This window comes from Rhea americana, unplaced genomic scaffold (genome assembly GCF_003343005.1).
Source record: "Rhea americana isolate MKP2758 unplaced genomic scaffold, rheAme1 scaffold_56, whole genome shotgun sequence".
NCBI classification, from domain to species: Eukaryota; Metazoa; Chordata; class Aves; order Rheiformes; family Rheidae; genus Rhea; species Rhea americana.
The window spans coordinates 3203959-3221104 of NW_028186712.1; the positions used below are offsets into that span (position 1 = coordinate 3203959).

The window sequence follows — 17146 nt, forward strand, 5'->3', positions numbered from 1 at the left end:
GACCATCATCCCCAGAGCTCTGAAGTCCTGTTTGATGGCTTCCAATTTGCCCTTGGTATCATTACTGCCCATATGGAAGAGCAGCAGAGGGTAATAATCCAACACATGAACAAGCTTTAGCAGTCTTTCCACGATATCTCATATTCGAGTCCCTGGCAGGCAACAAACCTCTCTAAACAAGAGGTCAGGTTGGCAGATAGGTGCCTCTGTCCCTTGCAGCAGAGAGTCACCCACAACAACCACTTGCCGCTTCTTCCCAGTGTCCCCACATGGCAGAGAGTCTGTCAGCCCCGTTGCTTCTCTTGAAGATACGCCCAGCTCCTCTGCAGCCAGGAGGGCTCTAAACCTGTTTCTCAACTGCAAGTCTTCAGGAGGAGTAAGAGCCTTTCTCCTCTAATGAGAAGTGACCAGTTTCCAGCCTTCTTCTATGATATTATGATGTACTGTTCTCATTAAATGATGTTATGATGTATTGTTCTCATTAAATGATATTACGATGTACTGTTCTCATTAAAGTTCATTAAGGCAACACTTGTTATTTCTTTGCAATCCCTCTTTATCTCAAATCTTTGACTCTATGTGCAAATATTGTTATGAAAGCAGAGCCATATTGATGTAAAATATTTCTTAGAACAAGTAACAACATAGGTCAACTTTTCTATTTTTCCTGCAATTTTTAATAAAGATTACTGTTACATCAAATGAAAACTTAGCGCACYCAAGCAATCATCATTTAGGCAGCCTCAGTATGCAGGCTTTACAAGTTAAAGGATGGAGAACTCAACACTACTGAAAATGCTTGGTACTGGAACCAGTAATGAGTTCTATCAAAACACTTACCACACTTATCTATGGGCCAATTACTTGATATTAGAAGAAAATCTTATATATGTACCTGTACATATATCTAATGCTAATACATGCTGATTGTTCTTTTACACATAAGTAGAAAAATATAGAACTTATAGAACTGTTCCTTATAGAATTTAACGAACCGAAAACCAACAAGCCCATCTCACATGTAAAGTACTATGCCACCCATGTTGATATAACTTATGAAACAAACCTGTTTTAAAGCCCACTGAAACTACATTCAGGAAAGGATTCCACTCCTAAATAAATGTCTAGAATTTTTTTCACAATTAATCAGCTTGTTGAGCTAATGCTTAATACTCACTACTCTGCCCTATGACAAAGGAATTTTGCTCTGCTTAACAAAAAAAGCACTTATGCCAGTTGGAAATTCATTAATCTTGACTGTTGTTAATGTTTACACTATGGTTTCTACTGACATCCCACTGTCAGGCAAATCCATCACAGTGGCTTTCAATTTCAGGTACTACTGTCACAAACAAATGCAAGACCCTGAAAGCTCAGGTACTGCCTGTTCCTCTCTGCTGTATGATAAGATTGTTCTGTCTACTGCTGTTCTCACAGGAATGTACCAGTATCATGCTGAAAATCAAGTTACCAGTGGTTTGTCCTAAAGTGGTTTGTGCAAACCAGTGGAGGATCACTGCACTGCCTCTTAAGTACTCTGTGTCCTATACTGCTCAGAGCCATAAGAATAATATGCCATAAATGAACCATGACTCTTCTGGGAGAACCCATAGTCCATCAGTTATGGGGAAAAAAAAAAGCAGGAATGGCCAAATATTCAAATAAAAAAAAAGACTTAATTTGATTACACTGTAAAGATAAGTAAAGTTTACTATGATTTACTGTTAACAAAATGTCACTCTTGCACTTCAGTTCACCTCCAAAAAGGTTCTGATAACAAAGGTAGCTAAAAGGATTTTATATTGAGAAAGGTAAAGTGGCCAACTCTTCACATTTGCATTTAGCACTGGAGCAGGTTGCCCAGTGAGACAGTGGAGTCTCCTTCACTGGAGATATTCAAAACCCATTTGGATGCAATCCTGTGGAATGTGCTTCAGATGACCCTGCTTGAGTAAGGGGTTTGGACTCGATGATCTCCAGAGGTCCCTTCCAACCTCAACCATTTGGTGAATCTGTGTGATTCTGTGATTTCAGAATTCTTGCATGGTTTTCAAAGATAAGACCAAATGCTTACGCAAGACTCTTGTTCTTGATATCCTGATCCATAGTCATATGTAAATGTGGTATTTACTCTTCTACCTTCTTCTCTCTACCTCTAAAAATTTCCTAATCTTAGAAAATCCCCTTCTCTTAAGAATTTTCATTTCTCTTATGAATCAAGTTATATCCCCTTTTCAGAACAAACACTGACTGCCCGTAACCACCAACCTCTGAGTGCTGCTTCCTTTTAGGCAAGATTGAAGCAAGCTCAATTTTAGCAACACAGCATGTTTAACTGAAGCTCGTAACTCATGTAAATTGATAATCCCTTCTTATGTACAAACATAAGAAAAAGATGCAGTTAAACACTAGTGTTTAGCTGATACTCAAAAAATCGTTAACAAAGCCTCCATTTAGAAATAATGGACATAGAGGCAGAGCACACTACTTATGTTTAAGAAAACCAGTAATTTATTTGAAAAATATTTTACATTGCTGTTATCAAGATGACTTCTAGAAATGTGCCTCTTTGCAACGTAAAACTTTAAAAATATGTATTGAATGTGCATGTTTGATAGGTGATCCAAATGACCATGAAACAGTGGGTTAGAATGCAGGTGTAATTTCAACTTCAGAGATAGCATTCATGCSCCAGTTCTTTTTAAAATATTGAGAAAGGCAAAATAGCCAACACTTCACACTTGCATTTTATTAGTAACTACCAAAATGCTTTATCATATTGATGACTATAATACTTAGCACAATAGAGGATTTTGAAGCATTTGTCACTGCCAGTCCTACTACAGCAGCTGCAGTATCCACTTATCCCACAAGATGGCAAGAACTGAGCTTTAAATGGTTTATATTCATATGGTGTCTTAGTTTTTCTTCTGTGCTCATTCACACTTTGCACACAGACAGGGAAGAAACTATCCCAGTGATCTTCAAGATTTCGCGTTTCTGTATGATCCACACTTCCACTGATAGACCTGAAAATTGTCAACAGGGAAACTCAAAAGAGGAAAAAAAGGAAAAAAAAAAAAGAAAGAAAGAAGCTTAAAATGTAAGCGTTCCTTACAGAACAGTGGCACCGCAAAACGACCGCCGTGCCTGACATCAACGGCCTGCGTGTTTAGCGTCTCTCAAAATACCACCGAAGCTGAATTTTCGGCCTTGCCCGCGGTTACAGCAGGATCTCGCACGGCGAGGCGGCGGCCGGCCTGCGCGCCGCGCCCGCGTGTTGCTAGGACACCGGCGCCCGTCTCCCAGCAACGCGCCCGCGTCGCGCGGCGCTTTACGGCCGCGGCGGCGGCGCTTCCCCCGCGCCTCTCGCCCGCTCGGGCGCCGCCATGTCCTCGGCGGGGCGGGCCGGCGAGGCGGATCGGACCCTGTTCGTGGGCAATCTGGAGAGCCGCGTGCGCGAGGAGATCCTCTACGAGCTCTTCCTGCAGGTGGAGGGCGGGGCGGGGCCGAGCCACGCGCCTCTCCGTAACGGACGGCCTTGGCCGTTAGCCGCCGCCTCCCTCTCCCCTCCCCGTGGCAGCGCGGCCYGGTAGCTCCACCGGGAGCGGGCTGCCGCGCCGCGGTGGCGGCGATAACGGTGTGTACAGCTGCCCGCAGGCCGAGCCGGAGCTGCYGGGGCGCGGCGGGGCCTGTGGGCCCTGCAACCGGCGCACCGCGAGGCTCAGAGACGGCGGGAGAGGGGGAAGGCTGCCCAGAGCGGTCATCTCATCGGCAAGCGCCTGGGGCCGGGAGGTTTTGGAGGGCCTGCAGACACGAGAGTTTTGCTTGTTTTCGATAGTCGTTACCATTTTCTGCAGCCTCGCAGTGCTTGACGTGCTGCTTAGCTGAACTGTCCCACTGTCCCCTATTTCCTTTCTCATTTTCCCCTGGGTTTTCCCTTTCTCTGCTGGGTAAATTTCGATGCAACAAAGTTATTTGGGTAACTAGATAGTTGAAAGGCATTTTAAAAATCCCTGTGAAAAATCTTTCTACACTTTCTTTTGTTACTATGAAAGATTTTGAATTAGAAAAATGTAAGCAAAAGTACTGAAAATGAGCAAGGATGAAACTGCTAAGAGAATGAGTCAAGAAATAGGAATGATTTGCAGGTAGGACTCAGTACTAAATGACTTTTACAGTTTTTTTATGTTTTGATACTTGAGAAGATAATAAACATTGAATCACTTGTCTTTTTATGGGGGTAGAAGGACTATATTAAATAGCCAGAGCTATTTTGCAAGTTGTTTAACTTAAACTGTTCATTTGGAAATTAAACCAAGGAGGAAAGAAAACAGCAAAGAAAATGTTTTCTATGCTGTTTATACATTCAGTCATTAAAAAAAAATCCTCTTAAACTCTTTTAATATTGAGAAATTTGCTATGTTAAGATACTAACTTGGTTTTAGTTTTGATCTCTGACACTTACAGAACCTGTGTTTGACTGAGCCAGGCTTATTAACCTGAAAGTACAAGCAGAAGAGCAGATGAAAATTCAGAGAAGGGAATATTATATCAGTTGCGCTAACATCAAATTTCAGATAGATTGACTTGATCAGGCCAGGAGTAAAAGAAAACAAATATCAGGAAAACCTTACTTTTGGTGACTTTTGACAATCTATCTCAAGCTTAAAGTTCTCAGTCTCTCACTGGACAGTTCAGCCAATAGCACAGTGATAGATTTGCTTACACAAAGTTTCTATGATCTCAGAATGAAGCTTGCTTCCTTCTGGCATATTATATGAAAAAAAAAAAAAAAAAAAAAAAAAAAAAAAAAACATGGGCAGAATAATTTGTTCTCTTCATTTGCTAATCAGAACTTCAGAACTTTTTCTGTTAACCAGTTCTATTCGAAGATTGCAGCACGCTAGTCCCTTTACATCAAAAGGCCTTTTTGTTTGGTCTAGTCTAGCCTTTTGGTTTTCGGCTGTTCCCATCTCTTCCAAGCCTCGGTTTTAACTTTTCCCTAGAATTATCTAAGAAACAGKTTTTTTTTTTGTTTGATTGTTTTCCATGCATCACTCCTACCCGTTTCCAATATTAAACAGTATTGTTATTTAATTATAAGAAATAAGGTAGCTTGTTTTACCAGAGACATGATTAATACTATACAAATCTTGGCACAAAAGTGATAAAAATAGGCAGATACTCTTAGAATGCAATTTTGCATGACTGTTCTGCATATCTGCTTCAGTTCTTCTAACTGCTTACTTTTATCTTTAGGTCATCCCAGTAACACCTACTTAGCTTCCTCTTCATCTCACTTTCTTCTCACTCACATTTCTGATTTTTGCTGCAACAGCATGTGCTTCTGTCTGCAGTGTTGTCCTTTCTTGGAGAATATACAGTTCAATCTTCCTAGTACATTCTAGCCTTAAAATGTACTCCTGAGCTCTAGTTTCCCCCCTATCAAACGAACAGAAAATATTTATGATTATTACTTCTAAATTATTAATATTTTTGTTTATGAATAGGAAGACTACATACTTAAAAGACTGATCTGCAAAGCATGTGACTGTTGCTTCTAGTTCATGAAGACTAGATCTTCTTCACTAGGCAAATAATAATCAGAAGACTAGGTATGTTATTTTTAGAAAAATTGCAGAGTAATGCAGAACACAAAAATACGTTAAAGAGTCAACTAAAGAAAAAATAAATTTTTTTAAAAAGGGCAAAACAACAAACTTCAAGATTACAGGGAAAGACAAGATCAGTGTTTTGAAGATTTCTTGCACGGGAATACCTAGGTATTATGCACTACTGTATAGCCCGATCATCCTTCTGCATTGATAATAAAAATGTACACTGTTTTCAATCCTTAGTGTCTGTCTATATTATTCCCTTAGTTTCCCTTGGAAGGGGCAGGGCAGAAGCTAGGAGATGTTGCTTGTTTTTGAGAAAGAAACATCCTATTTAAATTAGGAGTAGTTTATACACAGCTGGAAAAATGTGTTGCTATCAGATGTTATTATCACAGATAAAGATCTTCATTATCTTCAGTCTAATGACTTGGAAGAAGACAGCTCCGCATCATCACTCTTAATGCTTATAGCACACAAACTGTGGCTTTGTTGTTTGACAATAATCATCAAAAACGCAGAATAATAAAGTAAATTACTTTCTTCTCCATGCCTTAAGTTCTTCATCTGAACATATGGTGTGTATTTATTTTGAAACTGACTGTTTATGCRCACTTTAATTGCGGTAAAGCTGTTACCATAAGTTAAATTATTTTGTTTGGCTTAAACCAAACCATGGCTTCACAACTATAGGTACTCTTATCAGTCATTTAAACATTCAGTAATTCTGTTACTGTATTTGGGGGATTACTTTCTAACTTACATTGCTGACCCAGGTCAGCAATGAGGTGACATACTATGTCCTCCTAAATATAACATATCTTAAAACCTCCTGACCAGGAGGAGACTTCCTCTGGTCCTCTCTTTTCCACTCTGCTAAATCAGCCTTACAGATGTGTTTTTTTTTCTTTTTAAGAAACTGTGACTTAATATTCAGTCTTTATAAAGAAAGAGGCATCATAGAATCAGTAAGGTTGGAAGGGACCTCTGGAGATCATCTAGTCCAMCCTCCCTGCTCAACAGGGTCACCTAGAGCATGGTAGACAGTGTTGCATCCAGGGGGGCCTTGAAGATCTCCAGAGAAGGAGACTCCACAACCTCTCTGGGCAACCTGTTCCAGTGCTCCGTCACTCTCACAGTGAAGAAATTCCCCCTCACGGTCAGGCAGAACTTACGGTGTTTCCGTTTGTGTCCATTACCTATTGTCCTTTCACATGGGACAACTGAAAAGAGTTTGTCCCCGTCCCCTTGACACCCTCCCTTCAGGTACTTATATACATTGATAGGATCCCCCCTCAGGCTTCTCTTCCCCAGGCTAAAGAGGTTTTTATCRTCTTCAACATCTGTTATGAAAATGATAATTTCTTAGAAAATGGAGCTAACATTTATGGAATATCACTGCTTTAATTTTGTTCTTCTAAATATACTAAACCAGAATTAAAATGGTGCAGCTTGGTAGAGATGGAACCTTTTTTCAATGAAGATATTTTAGCCTTAGTTTTCTCTTCTTCTTCTTTTTTTTCTTTTTTTTTCCATCATGAAGAATATATTGTCTTTGATGAGATAAATCAAAGGTCTTTTGATTCCTTGCCATGTATTTGTGCTGAGGGTTAGGTAGCACTTAGCAGAAAACTTGTTTGTTTTGTGTTGGTTCTGTAATACTCTGTATTCTGGTTTGTTCTTCCTACAGTCTTGATACTGCCTATTTTAGAAATTTAAGCAAGTGTAAAGCAAGCATATTAATGGAGTAGGCCACTCTTAGACAGTGGTATTATCAATTTGCTGAGTTATATTAGGCTGATAGCCTTTGCTACAAAGAAATGGTAACTTACTCTTCCCCTTTGCAGCTATCATAATTATCATTTAAAAATAATCGAGAAATAATTTGAATGTTGATAAGAGGATATAATTATAAGAGAGAATACTAAAGATCACCCACAGAGTGATGTTTGGTTCCCTTTTATTGTCTGCAGAGGTGCTTAGAATTAGAGGTCGGTGAGTGTGGAGATACATTTTCAAAATTAAGCAGAGAATCTTACACTGAGAGAGTTGTGCCATTTCTGACTACAGCAGAATATACCTCATTATGAAATACATATTCAGAGAATGAAAAGCCACTCTGTTAAGTTCTATGAAAAAATAACACAATTTTCTTTCAGGCTGGACCATTAACCAAAGTGACCATTTGTAAGGACAAAGAAGGAAAACCTAAATCTTTTGGATTTGTCTGCTTTAAGCATACAGAATCAGTGCCTTATGCAATAGCTTTGCTGAATGGAATCCGTTTGTATGGAAGACCAATCAAAGTACAGTATCGGCTTGGTAGGTTTAGTCTCAATAACTAAGTTTGCCTAAGTAGTTGCTAAAATTAGTTTCTAGTTATTTATAAAAATATTGTGGGATTTTTATATCCTAAAGGCTTTTAGAAAGATGATAATTTATAGTTGAGCAAATTACAGTCCATTCTTTTTAAGAAGAGTAACTTTTCATGGCTTTTGTATAGAGAAGGATTCAACCTTTGTATTTTTGTTTATTTGGAAAGAAAAAATAGGTTGGTTTAGAACAACATAATTTCTAAGCCAGCTCAGACAACACAGTATGGAAGGCATTTACAACAACTCTGGCATAGCAGTTTTTCATGTTACATGTTTTTCATTTTCATGTTTTTCATTTTACATTTAGAAATCAGGATGTGACTAATTTGCAGTCTGACTAGAGCACTTGATTAACAAATTGTCTAGCTACTTTCAAGCTGTTTGATGATAGGTTTTATACTAAGGCCATAGAGTTAGCAGAGCTTTTGTTTTAAGTGTAAGGGACTGCAGTGAGAATACAATCAGATTCTTCATTTTCTGTCTATAAAAATAAACTTTCTATAAAATTAATGATCAAGGCAGTGTTTACTGCCTGAACATTGAGCTCTGATGTTCACTCTGCATCCTGGGCTACTCCTTCCTTAGAAGGCTGTATAGAGTATTTTCTGCTTTCAAGTAAAATGGCTGAAGTTCCTAAAATCAGAAGCATYGCCTATGAGAGAAGCAAATGTCTGCAAATGAGTAAGAATGATTCTGTTTTCCATTATTTCAACAGCCCTGAGTTATGCTTCTGTAAATGGGTTTGAATAAATGATAAATGAACATTTTCATGCAGTAAAATTATGATATATTTTACCTGTCATAATATAGCACCTTGCCTTTACAACTACTTTAGTATGCTAGCCCACCATAGATGACAGAACAGTTCCTGTGTTTTTAACTGATTAATCAAATAGTCGTAATTGAATAGTCATTATGCTCTTATCTTATTTACAGGGAGTTCACACTCTTCAGAACTAAACAGCCCTGCACACGGTTTTGAGAACTATGTTGACATATATTCACCTTCATATAGGTAACAAATTCACAAGCGAGCTTTAATTGTATGAGTTGTTTTTAATCTCATTAAGTCAGTTGATGTCGTAGAATAAGGTGGAGTGTTACGAAGATCAGCAATATCCTTCAGAAATATCACTTACAAAATAAGAAAAATCCTTTCTGATATTGCTTATAGGAACAGAACAAGGTCTTAACAGAGGAAAAATAGACTGTAACAAGATATCAGAGTCCTCTTCAAATATTTTAAGAGGAAATATTTTTAACGCACCAGATTTTATCACATTCATGTGACATTCTTTTTTGACTGAAACACACACGTTTAATACACTGTTGTGCCTCTGTTTTAAGGAACATTGATTTGCTTCTGATGTTATGCCAGATCTTTAATGACTCCACTATATTGTCACAAAGGATTCTTTTGGAATTTAATATGTTACATTTTAAATTTGCAACATAAGATCAATCTGTAGACTCTTCATAAAAAAACAGGTATAGCACAATTTGACTGCATCCTATTGACAGCTTATAACTAGCTGTCAACTAGTTAATGTTTGGTTGTTTGGCTTGCCAAAAGTTCAAGCTGCTTCAGCTTTCCAGTCTTCATTTACTTCTGAAGATACAGAAACCTGAAAAATTATTCAAGTACGGTATTTGTACTAGCAAATACCGTACTTGCTAGTATGGTATTTGTACTAGCACGATTGATAGTTCTTAGCGATAAAAATCTGACAATGGAGATAAGCTGTTAAAACTTTATAGAGTTTATATTCAACAAATTATATTGCAGCTGTCACACACATGGAGTCACAAGCAAAAACTGTCAAAGGAATTACAAACACCCTAGTTTCAGTAGTTTTCAACATTTCAAAATAAACACTTTTATTTAGAAATGTGACAAAACTCTCCACAAAAGCTAAACTCCAACAGTCAAATTGAAAACTTCTGAGTCTCTGAACTTAWGTAGATGTAAATATTATACACTGATTGAGTCTTAAGATGTATTTTCCTTGTTTTACTACATTTTTTTTTCATGGAAATTGAGCTGTTAATATCTTAATTCTCCTCATGGACATACATCTTATATCCCAATAGTTAAATTTCAGCACTGCAGTAAGCAGTATTTGGTGGAAGTCTACCCTTTGTATATTTGCTTGTTTTTCCTAGGTATCAAGAGCCTCTTGGAAATCCTCCATTTCCTGTTATTCCTTTCCCAGTGAACAATAATTTACCTCAGGAATACTCTGTCTTTCAAAAGATGGTGAGTTTATGGTAAAAGTTATAAATGGGGATGGAGGGGGCTTATGAAGTTGAAGATATTCTGCATTTCTGCAAGTAAGAATGCTAATTTGATACTTCAGAATGTCTATTAGGCTGCTAACTTTGACTCTATTAGATCAGTTTCTTTTATCACTTAAGGGTACTATAATAACAGGGGATTAATTAAACCAAAACATTTTGTTATTTTAAGAATGTCTTTAAGTCATAGAATATCTTTAAAGTATAGCTTAAGGTTGCCAGAGTCTACAGGAGGAGCTCTTTAATGTCTCTTGTTCTATATCCTCTTGCTGAGAAAAGCTAACCTAGCAGAATTACAACCATGCAAGCAACAGCCTTTTCATACACAAGAGTTCAGTCAGGGAGCCTCTTACTCTCCTTTCTCAAATCAGATTTGCCCAAAAGAAGTCTGAAACATGAATCTGTGTTAAAGCAAATGAAAACTCCCACAACACACTACCGCAACCAATGATAGAAACAAGTCAGGGCAACAATGATTTGAGGGTTTCTGGCTTGAACCTTGCCTCTGCATGTTCATGCCTCTGCAGTTCTCACATGCATTATTTACTTTTATTGCAATATATAGTAAGAACTGTTATTCCAGTTCCCCTCTAACAGAGTATGACATTACTGGTCCATTCTTCCTTACCTATTCTCTACTGAGATCTATTTCACAAGGTAATTGGACTAGTTTTTTTCAGATGGGAACCTATGGGACAAATCCAACTCACCAAATACATTCATGGAGTTTCTMAATCTGATGAGTGTGGATCAGTAGGAATGAAGAAACCCAGCTGTCTTCTARTGTAGGGTGCAGACTGTGGGCAGTATTGGTGCCATGTAGTCTGACTGAGGAATGATCCAACACCTTGTAACTACAGAAGAGGTGAACTTTGGGTGGGTTTTTCTTGCTAGCTGCGGTCCGAGGACAAATATGGAGAGGGGCTATTCCCTGTTGCATGGATCTGGTGCTGGCCTGCCTGTCCTCTTCCCTTGCTGTGTCCCCTGTAGAGCTGATGCTTGCACAAACTTTCATGTCCCTTCCACTGTGGTTGAGAGGGCTGGGAGCATACCAACTCTGCCACTTTGCTCACTGGTTGTAACAGTTCTTAATAACAGACTAGTGCACCAAGACATCACACTGTCAGCAGATGAGTGCAGGCAAACAACTCCATCCCACCACCTGCCTGCTTGGAGGAACAGTACTGCAGGCAGTCTCCAGTGATGACCTGTTGCTCTAGACAAGCTTAAGTAGAATGAGCTCTTCTCACATGTTCCCACACATACATATCCCTTTAATACTTTTATTTGGGTGGGACAGGCACTTACTTAGTGCCAAGTACTTAGGAGTCTGCACATAGGATATACTGAGGCATGCTCTGCAATAATTTTCTAGTTACTGCTAGACAGTGGGAAGTCATTCTTCCTTCTCTGTCTGTTGTAATTCTATTGCTGTATTTGAAGTGTGCACTTTTATATGAGAGGGACTTTCTAGATACCTTAGGAAATGCAGCAAAGAGCTGGGCTCTCGCTAAGGTGTTCCAACAGCTGTAGTCTTTGGATCTATAGATTTGCTATAGCTTGCTGGAATGCATTGCTGCCTGGTTACTTTACAGTTAGTTCAATCAAAATAAATTGCAGATGCACTGCAGTCACAAATGTTTATAAAATATACACAAATGAAGAAATGAAAGAAATGCCATGTTTGATTATGTTGCAAAAAGATTAAATGTTGGTTTAATCTTGCATCAGATTGTCTCTCTGTTCCACTTTTGCCAAGAAAGATTTGTCTACTTTTTCCAACTATACTAGTTGATCTAATAAAATATATAAGCTCTACTCACAAACCTTTTGTGTTTATTTTATATAACTTGCTATCAGTATTTTCACTGCAGAAGCTGTAATGCATGCAAATTTAAACTCTTCAAAACTTTCTTTGAACAGTATTAACAACTTGATTTTTACTTCTTTAGATGAACCATTTTTTAGCACTGCAATATACAGTACACAGTCCAGTGAGTCAACAATTTCCTTTCAATCAGATGGCTTCACCACTGCCTTCAAATTTATCCATTCCTCCCTCTCAGAATCAAGTTGCAAATTTTAAGTCTGGACAGAGTTCTTCTGAGTGGGCCCTGCCACATTCAAGCAATTGCAAAGTGTACCAGAAGGATGAAAGCACCTCTAAAAGAAAGAGAGAACAGCTAAGTTGTGACAGTGACAGTAGCATTGAGAATGACAAAAAGAAACAAAGAGAATGTGACCAAAAATACAAGAAGTGCAAAGCCAAGAAAAAAAGACATTAATACTGTGTAATTGGATTCATTCTTTTCTTATTTACATTTGATTTTTTTTGAGAGAAATTGTCTCTCATCCGTGCACTTTATTTAGAAAGGAATTTTCAATATTTATATTTGAAATGTGTTATGCATAAAGTATGTTGATACTGTAGTCTATTTAAGGTATAGGAAACATATTTAAGAAGATGAAGTTTTCCTAATAAAAGACAAAAGTAGTTATTTTTCCCCCAAATCACGTACAGCTGTTACTTCACTAATAGAGAAATTTAATGAAAATGTATAATTTCAACCATTCATGAAGCACTTGTATCACTTCCATCACCAATGAATGTATCTTGAATATATTATTGTGAATGATGTAATAATTGTCTGGAGGTGTTGATAAAGTCAAAGCAGTAAGCAGGACAGAAATTCCAAGTATCATATCAGGGTTGTGTTTGGCACTAAAGCATGAACAGCTATATATTTTTTTTTCCCCTCAAATATAAGAGTGTTTACTGATTTAGCTCTGGTGTTACCTTTAGTAAGGATCACCTTGTATGTTCACTAGAGCTTTTTTTTTCCCCCCAGCAGTAAATTGTGGGTAAAATAGTGGCACTTGCACTAATTACATGACTTACATATATATCAATACTCAATGAATGTGTGTATTTTCCAGTTGCAATATATACTAAGAAGAACTATCTGAATATATGCATCTTTCTATAAATTTATTCTCTAGTGCTTATTTGGGAACACTGAATGTTTTTTGTAACAAATGGATGAAAAACTTAACGGAGTATCTCCATTAGAGTTCTAATTGGTGGCATGAGGGCATGAGTCAAGTGAATTACTACTACCTGTTAAAAAGAAAAGTTGTCTACCTGTTTAGCAGAGAAAAAATAAACTCACATGGTGTTGAATGAAAATAGTGAAACGACCTATTCTGTATCTTTCACAACTTCTAATTATTCACAGCTGCCATCAACACCTATGGACAGGTTCAGACGTATTACACAAGACCAAGTACAGTGAAACACTTTTATGATACTACTATACAAAAAAGTGAAAAACTTCATTTTCAGATATTTAATATTATGTAAAGTTAGGTCTACTATTTAGACTATACATAGGCTCCAAAGTGAACCTCACAGAAAAAAAGGATTTGGGTTTTGTGACTTAATAAACTATTTTTTCATGTCTGTAACTGATTTGCTTGAAAGGAACACTCTTCATCATTATTCAGTATTGAGAAAAAGTATCCAAGTTTACTGTGAATAAGGTGATGAATTGATGGCTTGTTTTACAAGCCCAAATGAGATCCAAAATAGAAAAACATCTAGCTTTCAACAATTTCCATTTTGTCACAGCTAATGAAATAATTTTTTAAACTTTTAACTTCTCAAAGGGATTACTTCTTGAGCTTCAGGGACATTCCTGTACCACCACAATATGGCACCCTTGAGGTGTTACTAGCAACTGAATTCAGCTATCTCCAGAAAGAATGTATGTTACAAAGGTTTACACCTTACATCTTTAAGAAACATGCTAAGTCTGCCTGACTCCTTTTCCCTCTGCCCTTCCACACAAATGCTTGTACCTTTTATCTTTTATCGTATCTTTTTATGCTTGCATTTTTTATCACCCAACCAATAACTTTAGTACTAGRTTATGTAGATATTACCAACTTCTGTTGCAATATATGACTAACATTATACTAATCAGTTGCTGATCACAGAAGATACCATAATGATAGAAAAAGTTAATAAGTGAAATGCAGTTTCTGTAAACTTGTCTCACATGTTAAAGAAATGTAAATATAACCAAGTAGAGAAAGAATATGTTAACATTACCTTAATTTACAAGTGACGTTCATCAGACAAAAGAGAAATCAGTTGGAGGTCCAAACCAGAGTCTATACTAATATGTCCTTATCAGATTTCCCCAGCAAATAGGTAAGATAATCTTTCTGTGCAATTACACACTAAAAAATGAATGTCACACATGATCATACCTGTATAGTTGATAAAGCATCAATCTTATCCTACAGAAATATTTTTTTCTTAGCCACTTTCTTCTTAGTCTTTTTTCCCTGAGGGAAGTGTGCATTTGTAGCACCTCTCAATATCCGCTTCCCTAGGACTCCTCAGTGTGTTAAGAGAGCAATGAAGCATGGTGAGTGTGATAACATCAGTCACAACTAAATCTCTTCTATACATCTGACAACTTAATCAGGACCTCATTTTAGTCAGGATCTTACTGCTATTTTAATTACACTGTCACCAGGTTTAGGAAATAAATTATTGTATATAGAAACACTTGGCTTTAGCCTGGAGTATTTGTTCACCCCTTAGCTGTTTCAGTCTCTGTTTTCATTCTTTAGGAAAATGTAACAATATTTTTGGTTTGTGATTTAGATGAAACTACAGAGTACAATCAAGATACTAATTTTCATGAACTTTGGAGGAAACTTCATGTTTAGAAGAAATGACAGTGATAGTATTATTACAGCTTCCTACCTACCTTTGCATAAACAGCATTGAACAAGCTGAATGAAACAATGCTAGACCTCTGAAAAGCAAAGCTAAAAAGAAACACAAGTAACAAAGGTCAAAACGTAATTTTCTATACAATTTGCCAGTATTCCTACTTGACACTCTAGTGACCAACCAGGTTTAACTGCTAGCTTTGGGGGAATAGTTATGACAACACTGCATATATGCCATTTAGATTTTGTATTTAAGTTGGATCTGTCCCGCAGTGATTGCGCTGGGGTGCTCTGCTTTAAAAGGAAGACCGATGCGGTCTAAACAGAGAAGCACAACGCAGCTCCCACCCTCCGTGGGCCCAGTTTTACTAGGCAGGGACTTGAGCCAGCAGCACCCATCTACCAAGACTTGGTTTAAAAAAAGACCTCCCCCGTGGCTGGCAGTCGGCGGGGAGGCAGCACGGTCCCACCCCGCCGCACCTGCTGACTGCCCAGGGCAGCCTGCAAAATCAGCCTGCGTGTCGTTCAACGGGCGCCGCGCTGCGCCCAACGGCCGCTAACGGCCGCCCATCGGCCGCCAACGGCCGGCCGTGGGCGGCCACGCCGGGGCGGGGCGGGGCGGGGCGTAGCTCCGAAGCGGCGGGCTTGCCGGGACGTGAGGGCGACACTGACGCCGGCGGCGCCGCCATGGCCGCTTCCGGCCGTGCGCGGGGCGGCTTTTACGAGCGCCTGAGCCCGTCCGGCAAGGAGGTGACGGAGCGCGGGGCCGGGCGGGCGCGGAGGCCTTTCGCGGCCTCTCCTGCGCCTCGGGGGCGGCGGCGCGGCGCGGCCGGGTGCTGCCGGGGGCGGCGGGCGGAGGCGCCGGTATAATAAAACTGGACGTGGCGGCGTCTACACCAGCACCTGAAGTGACACCAGCAGCCCATCCAAACCTGCTGGGGTTTCTTTCCAAATAAATACAGTCGTAGAATCCTAATAATCGCCTGTTAGAAATGTGTTCAGGCTGTCAAATACCAATGTATTATTGTAATTGATACAGGAAAGCAAGGTTTTAAATCAGAAAACTGTGAGAAAAGACAGTGAAGGAGTACCTGCTTTAAATTTGATCGGGTTTCCTGTAGATGTTTTTCGTGTGAAGATGCAGTTAATAGGAAATATTAGGTGTTGCAGGTATGTCCTGGGATCCATACTTCGTATTTATAGGGAGAAGAGGATAGTCCTTAGGCCAATGCTGTGTTCAATATATCTCTTCGGGTTTTTGTTTCGTAAGGAAATACATTTGCTAATGACAGAAATGGGAGCAGAACTTCACCAAAGCCGGAGATCGTCATACTAACATTTCTGCTGTTCTCCATTAGTGAAAAGTTAACAGACAACAGTGTGTGAATGTAAAACTCAGAAATAATAATGGGCAGTGACAGATAGTTAAATCTGATACCAAAGTGCGAGTTTTTCCATCAGATGCACAGCAAGATGAGTTTGTTACAGAGACAACATTTTTCTTGTATATTTGTTTCTTGCATTATCCTTTAGTTTTTTGAGGGTTTTTTTTGACTGAAAGTAGAACACAAATTATGAAAATATACAGGGTCTCGGAGCACCAACACCATGTATTTTTGACAAGTGGGTTTTTAYAACACCTGCAGAAAGGATCTGTAAGTGCCTTTCTTGTTAGAAATAATTTTAAGGTGATACTGAATTTCTGAGCTGCGGAATTTCCTCCTTAGGTGTGGTGAGGTCTTGGGTGTGGATACAAATTCCCCAAGGAGTGTGGGAGGGTTTGTATTTGTTTTCCTCTATTATGCTTATCTCCACTGAAAGTGTGAAATTGGCAATGACACAATCCTCATATTTTTCTTCTCTTTACATGTGTTTTACACATTAGTAGTCCTTCATATGTTAAGGTGTGAAAGGTGTTTGCTGGTCTTCCAATAGCTAGGTTTTCAAATSAGAAAGCAACATTTTAACTGTCAGAGCCTTAAGGAAGGTTTGCTCRTACTGTGCATGATTTACTGTTGGTATTACTGTATTCTAGTGTAAAGTATATGTAAATAATGTAAAATCAAGATAAGGTAGTGATTTCTGTTTTCTTACAGAGAGAGAGAGATAAGT

The 17146-nt window shown here is 38.6% G+C and overlaps 2 protein-coding genes across 4 annotated transcripts in view; both read left to right on the forward strand.

Annotated features, from left to right (window-relative positions):
• Positions 1-3336: 3336 nt before the first annotated feature.
• Positions 3337-13475, forward strand: RBM11 (RNA binding motif protein 11). 3 transcript variants are annotated; one of them, XM_085318884.1, is made up of 5 exons: positions 3337-3491; positions 7778-7940; positions 8930-9008; positions 10157-10250; positions 12241-13475. In XM_085318884.1, the coding sequence occupies exons 1-5, from the start codon at positions 3390-3392 to the stop codon at positions 12571-12573; spliced, it is 771 nt and encodes a 256-aa protein (XP_085175010.1). In that variant the 5' UTR covers positions 3337-3389; the 3' UTR covers positions 12574-13475. The 3 variants fall into 3 exon arrangements, with proteins under 3 accessions (XP_085175010.1, XP_085175011.1, XP_085175012.1); XM_085318885.1 differs by having other exon boundaries at positions 12310-13475; XM_085318886.1 differs by having other exon boundaries at positions 12355-13475.
• Positions 13476-15662: 2187 nt separating this feature from the next.
• Positions 15663-17146, forward strand: part of LOC146587852 (multidrug resistance-associated protein 1-like) — a 36716-nt gene continuing 35232 nt past the window's right edge. Inside the window, exon 1 of the mRNA XM_085318918.1 lies at positions 15663-15784. Within this exon, the coding sequence (XP_085175044.1) occupies positions 15722-15784 (63 nt within the window). The 5' untranslated portion in view covers positions 15663-15721. The remainder of the gene's footprint in view (positions 15785-17146) is intronic.

What these genes read in the sequence shown, in the direction of transcription:
- RBM11 (XM_085318884.1), top strand. Translation starts at nt 3,390, where the DNA reads ATGTCCTCGGCGGGGCGGGCCGGCGAGGCGGATCGGACCCTGTTCGTG. An exon ending in ATATATTCACCTTCATATAG is followed by an intron (nt 9,009 to 10,156) that starts GTAACAAATTCA and finishes TGTTTTTCCTAG; the next exon opens with GTATCAAGAGCCTCTTGGAA. An exon ending in ACTCTGTCTTTCAAAAGATG is followed by an intron (nt 10,251 to 12,240) that starts GTGAGTTTATGG and finishes TTACTTCTTTAG; the next exon opens with ATGAACCATTTTTTAGCACT.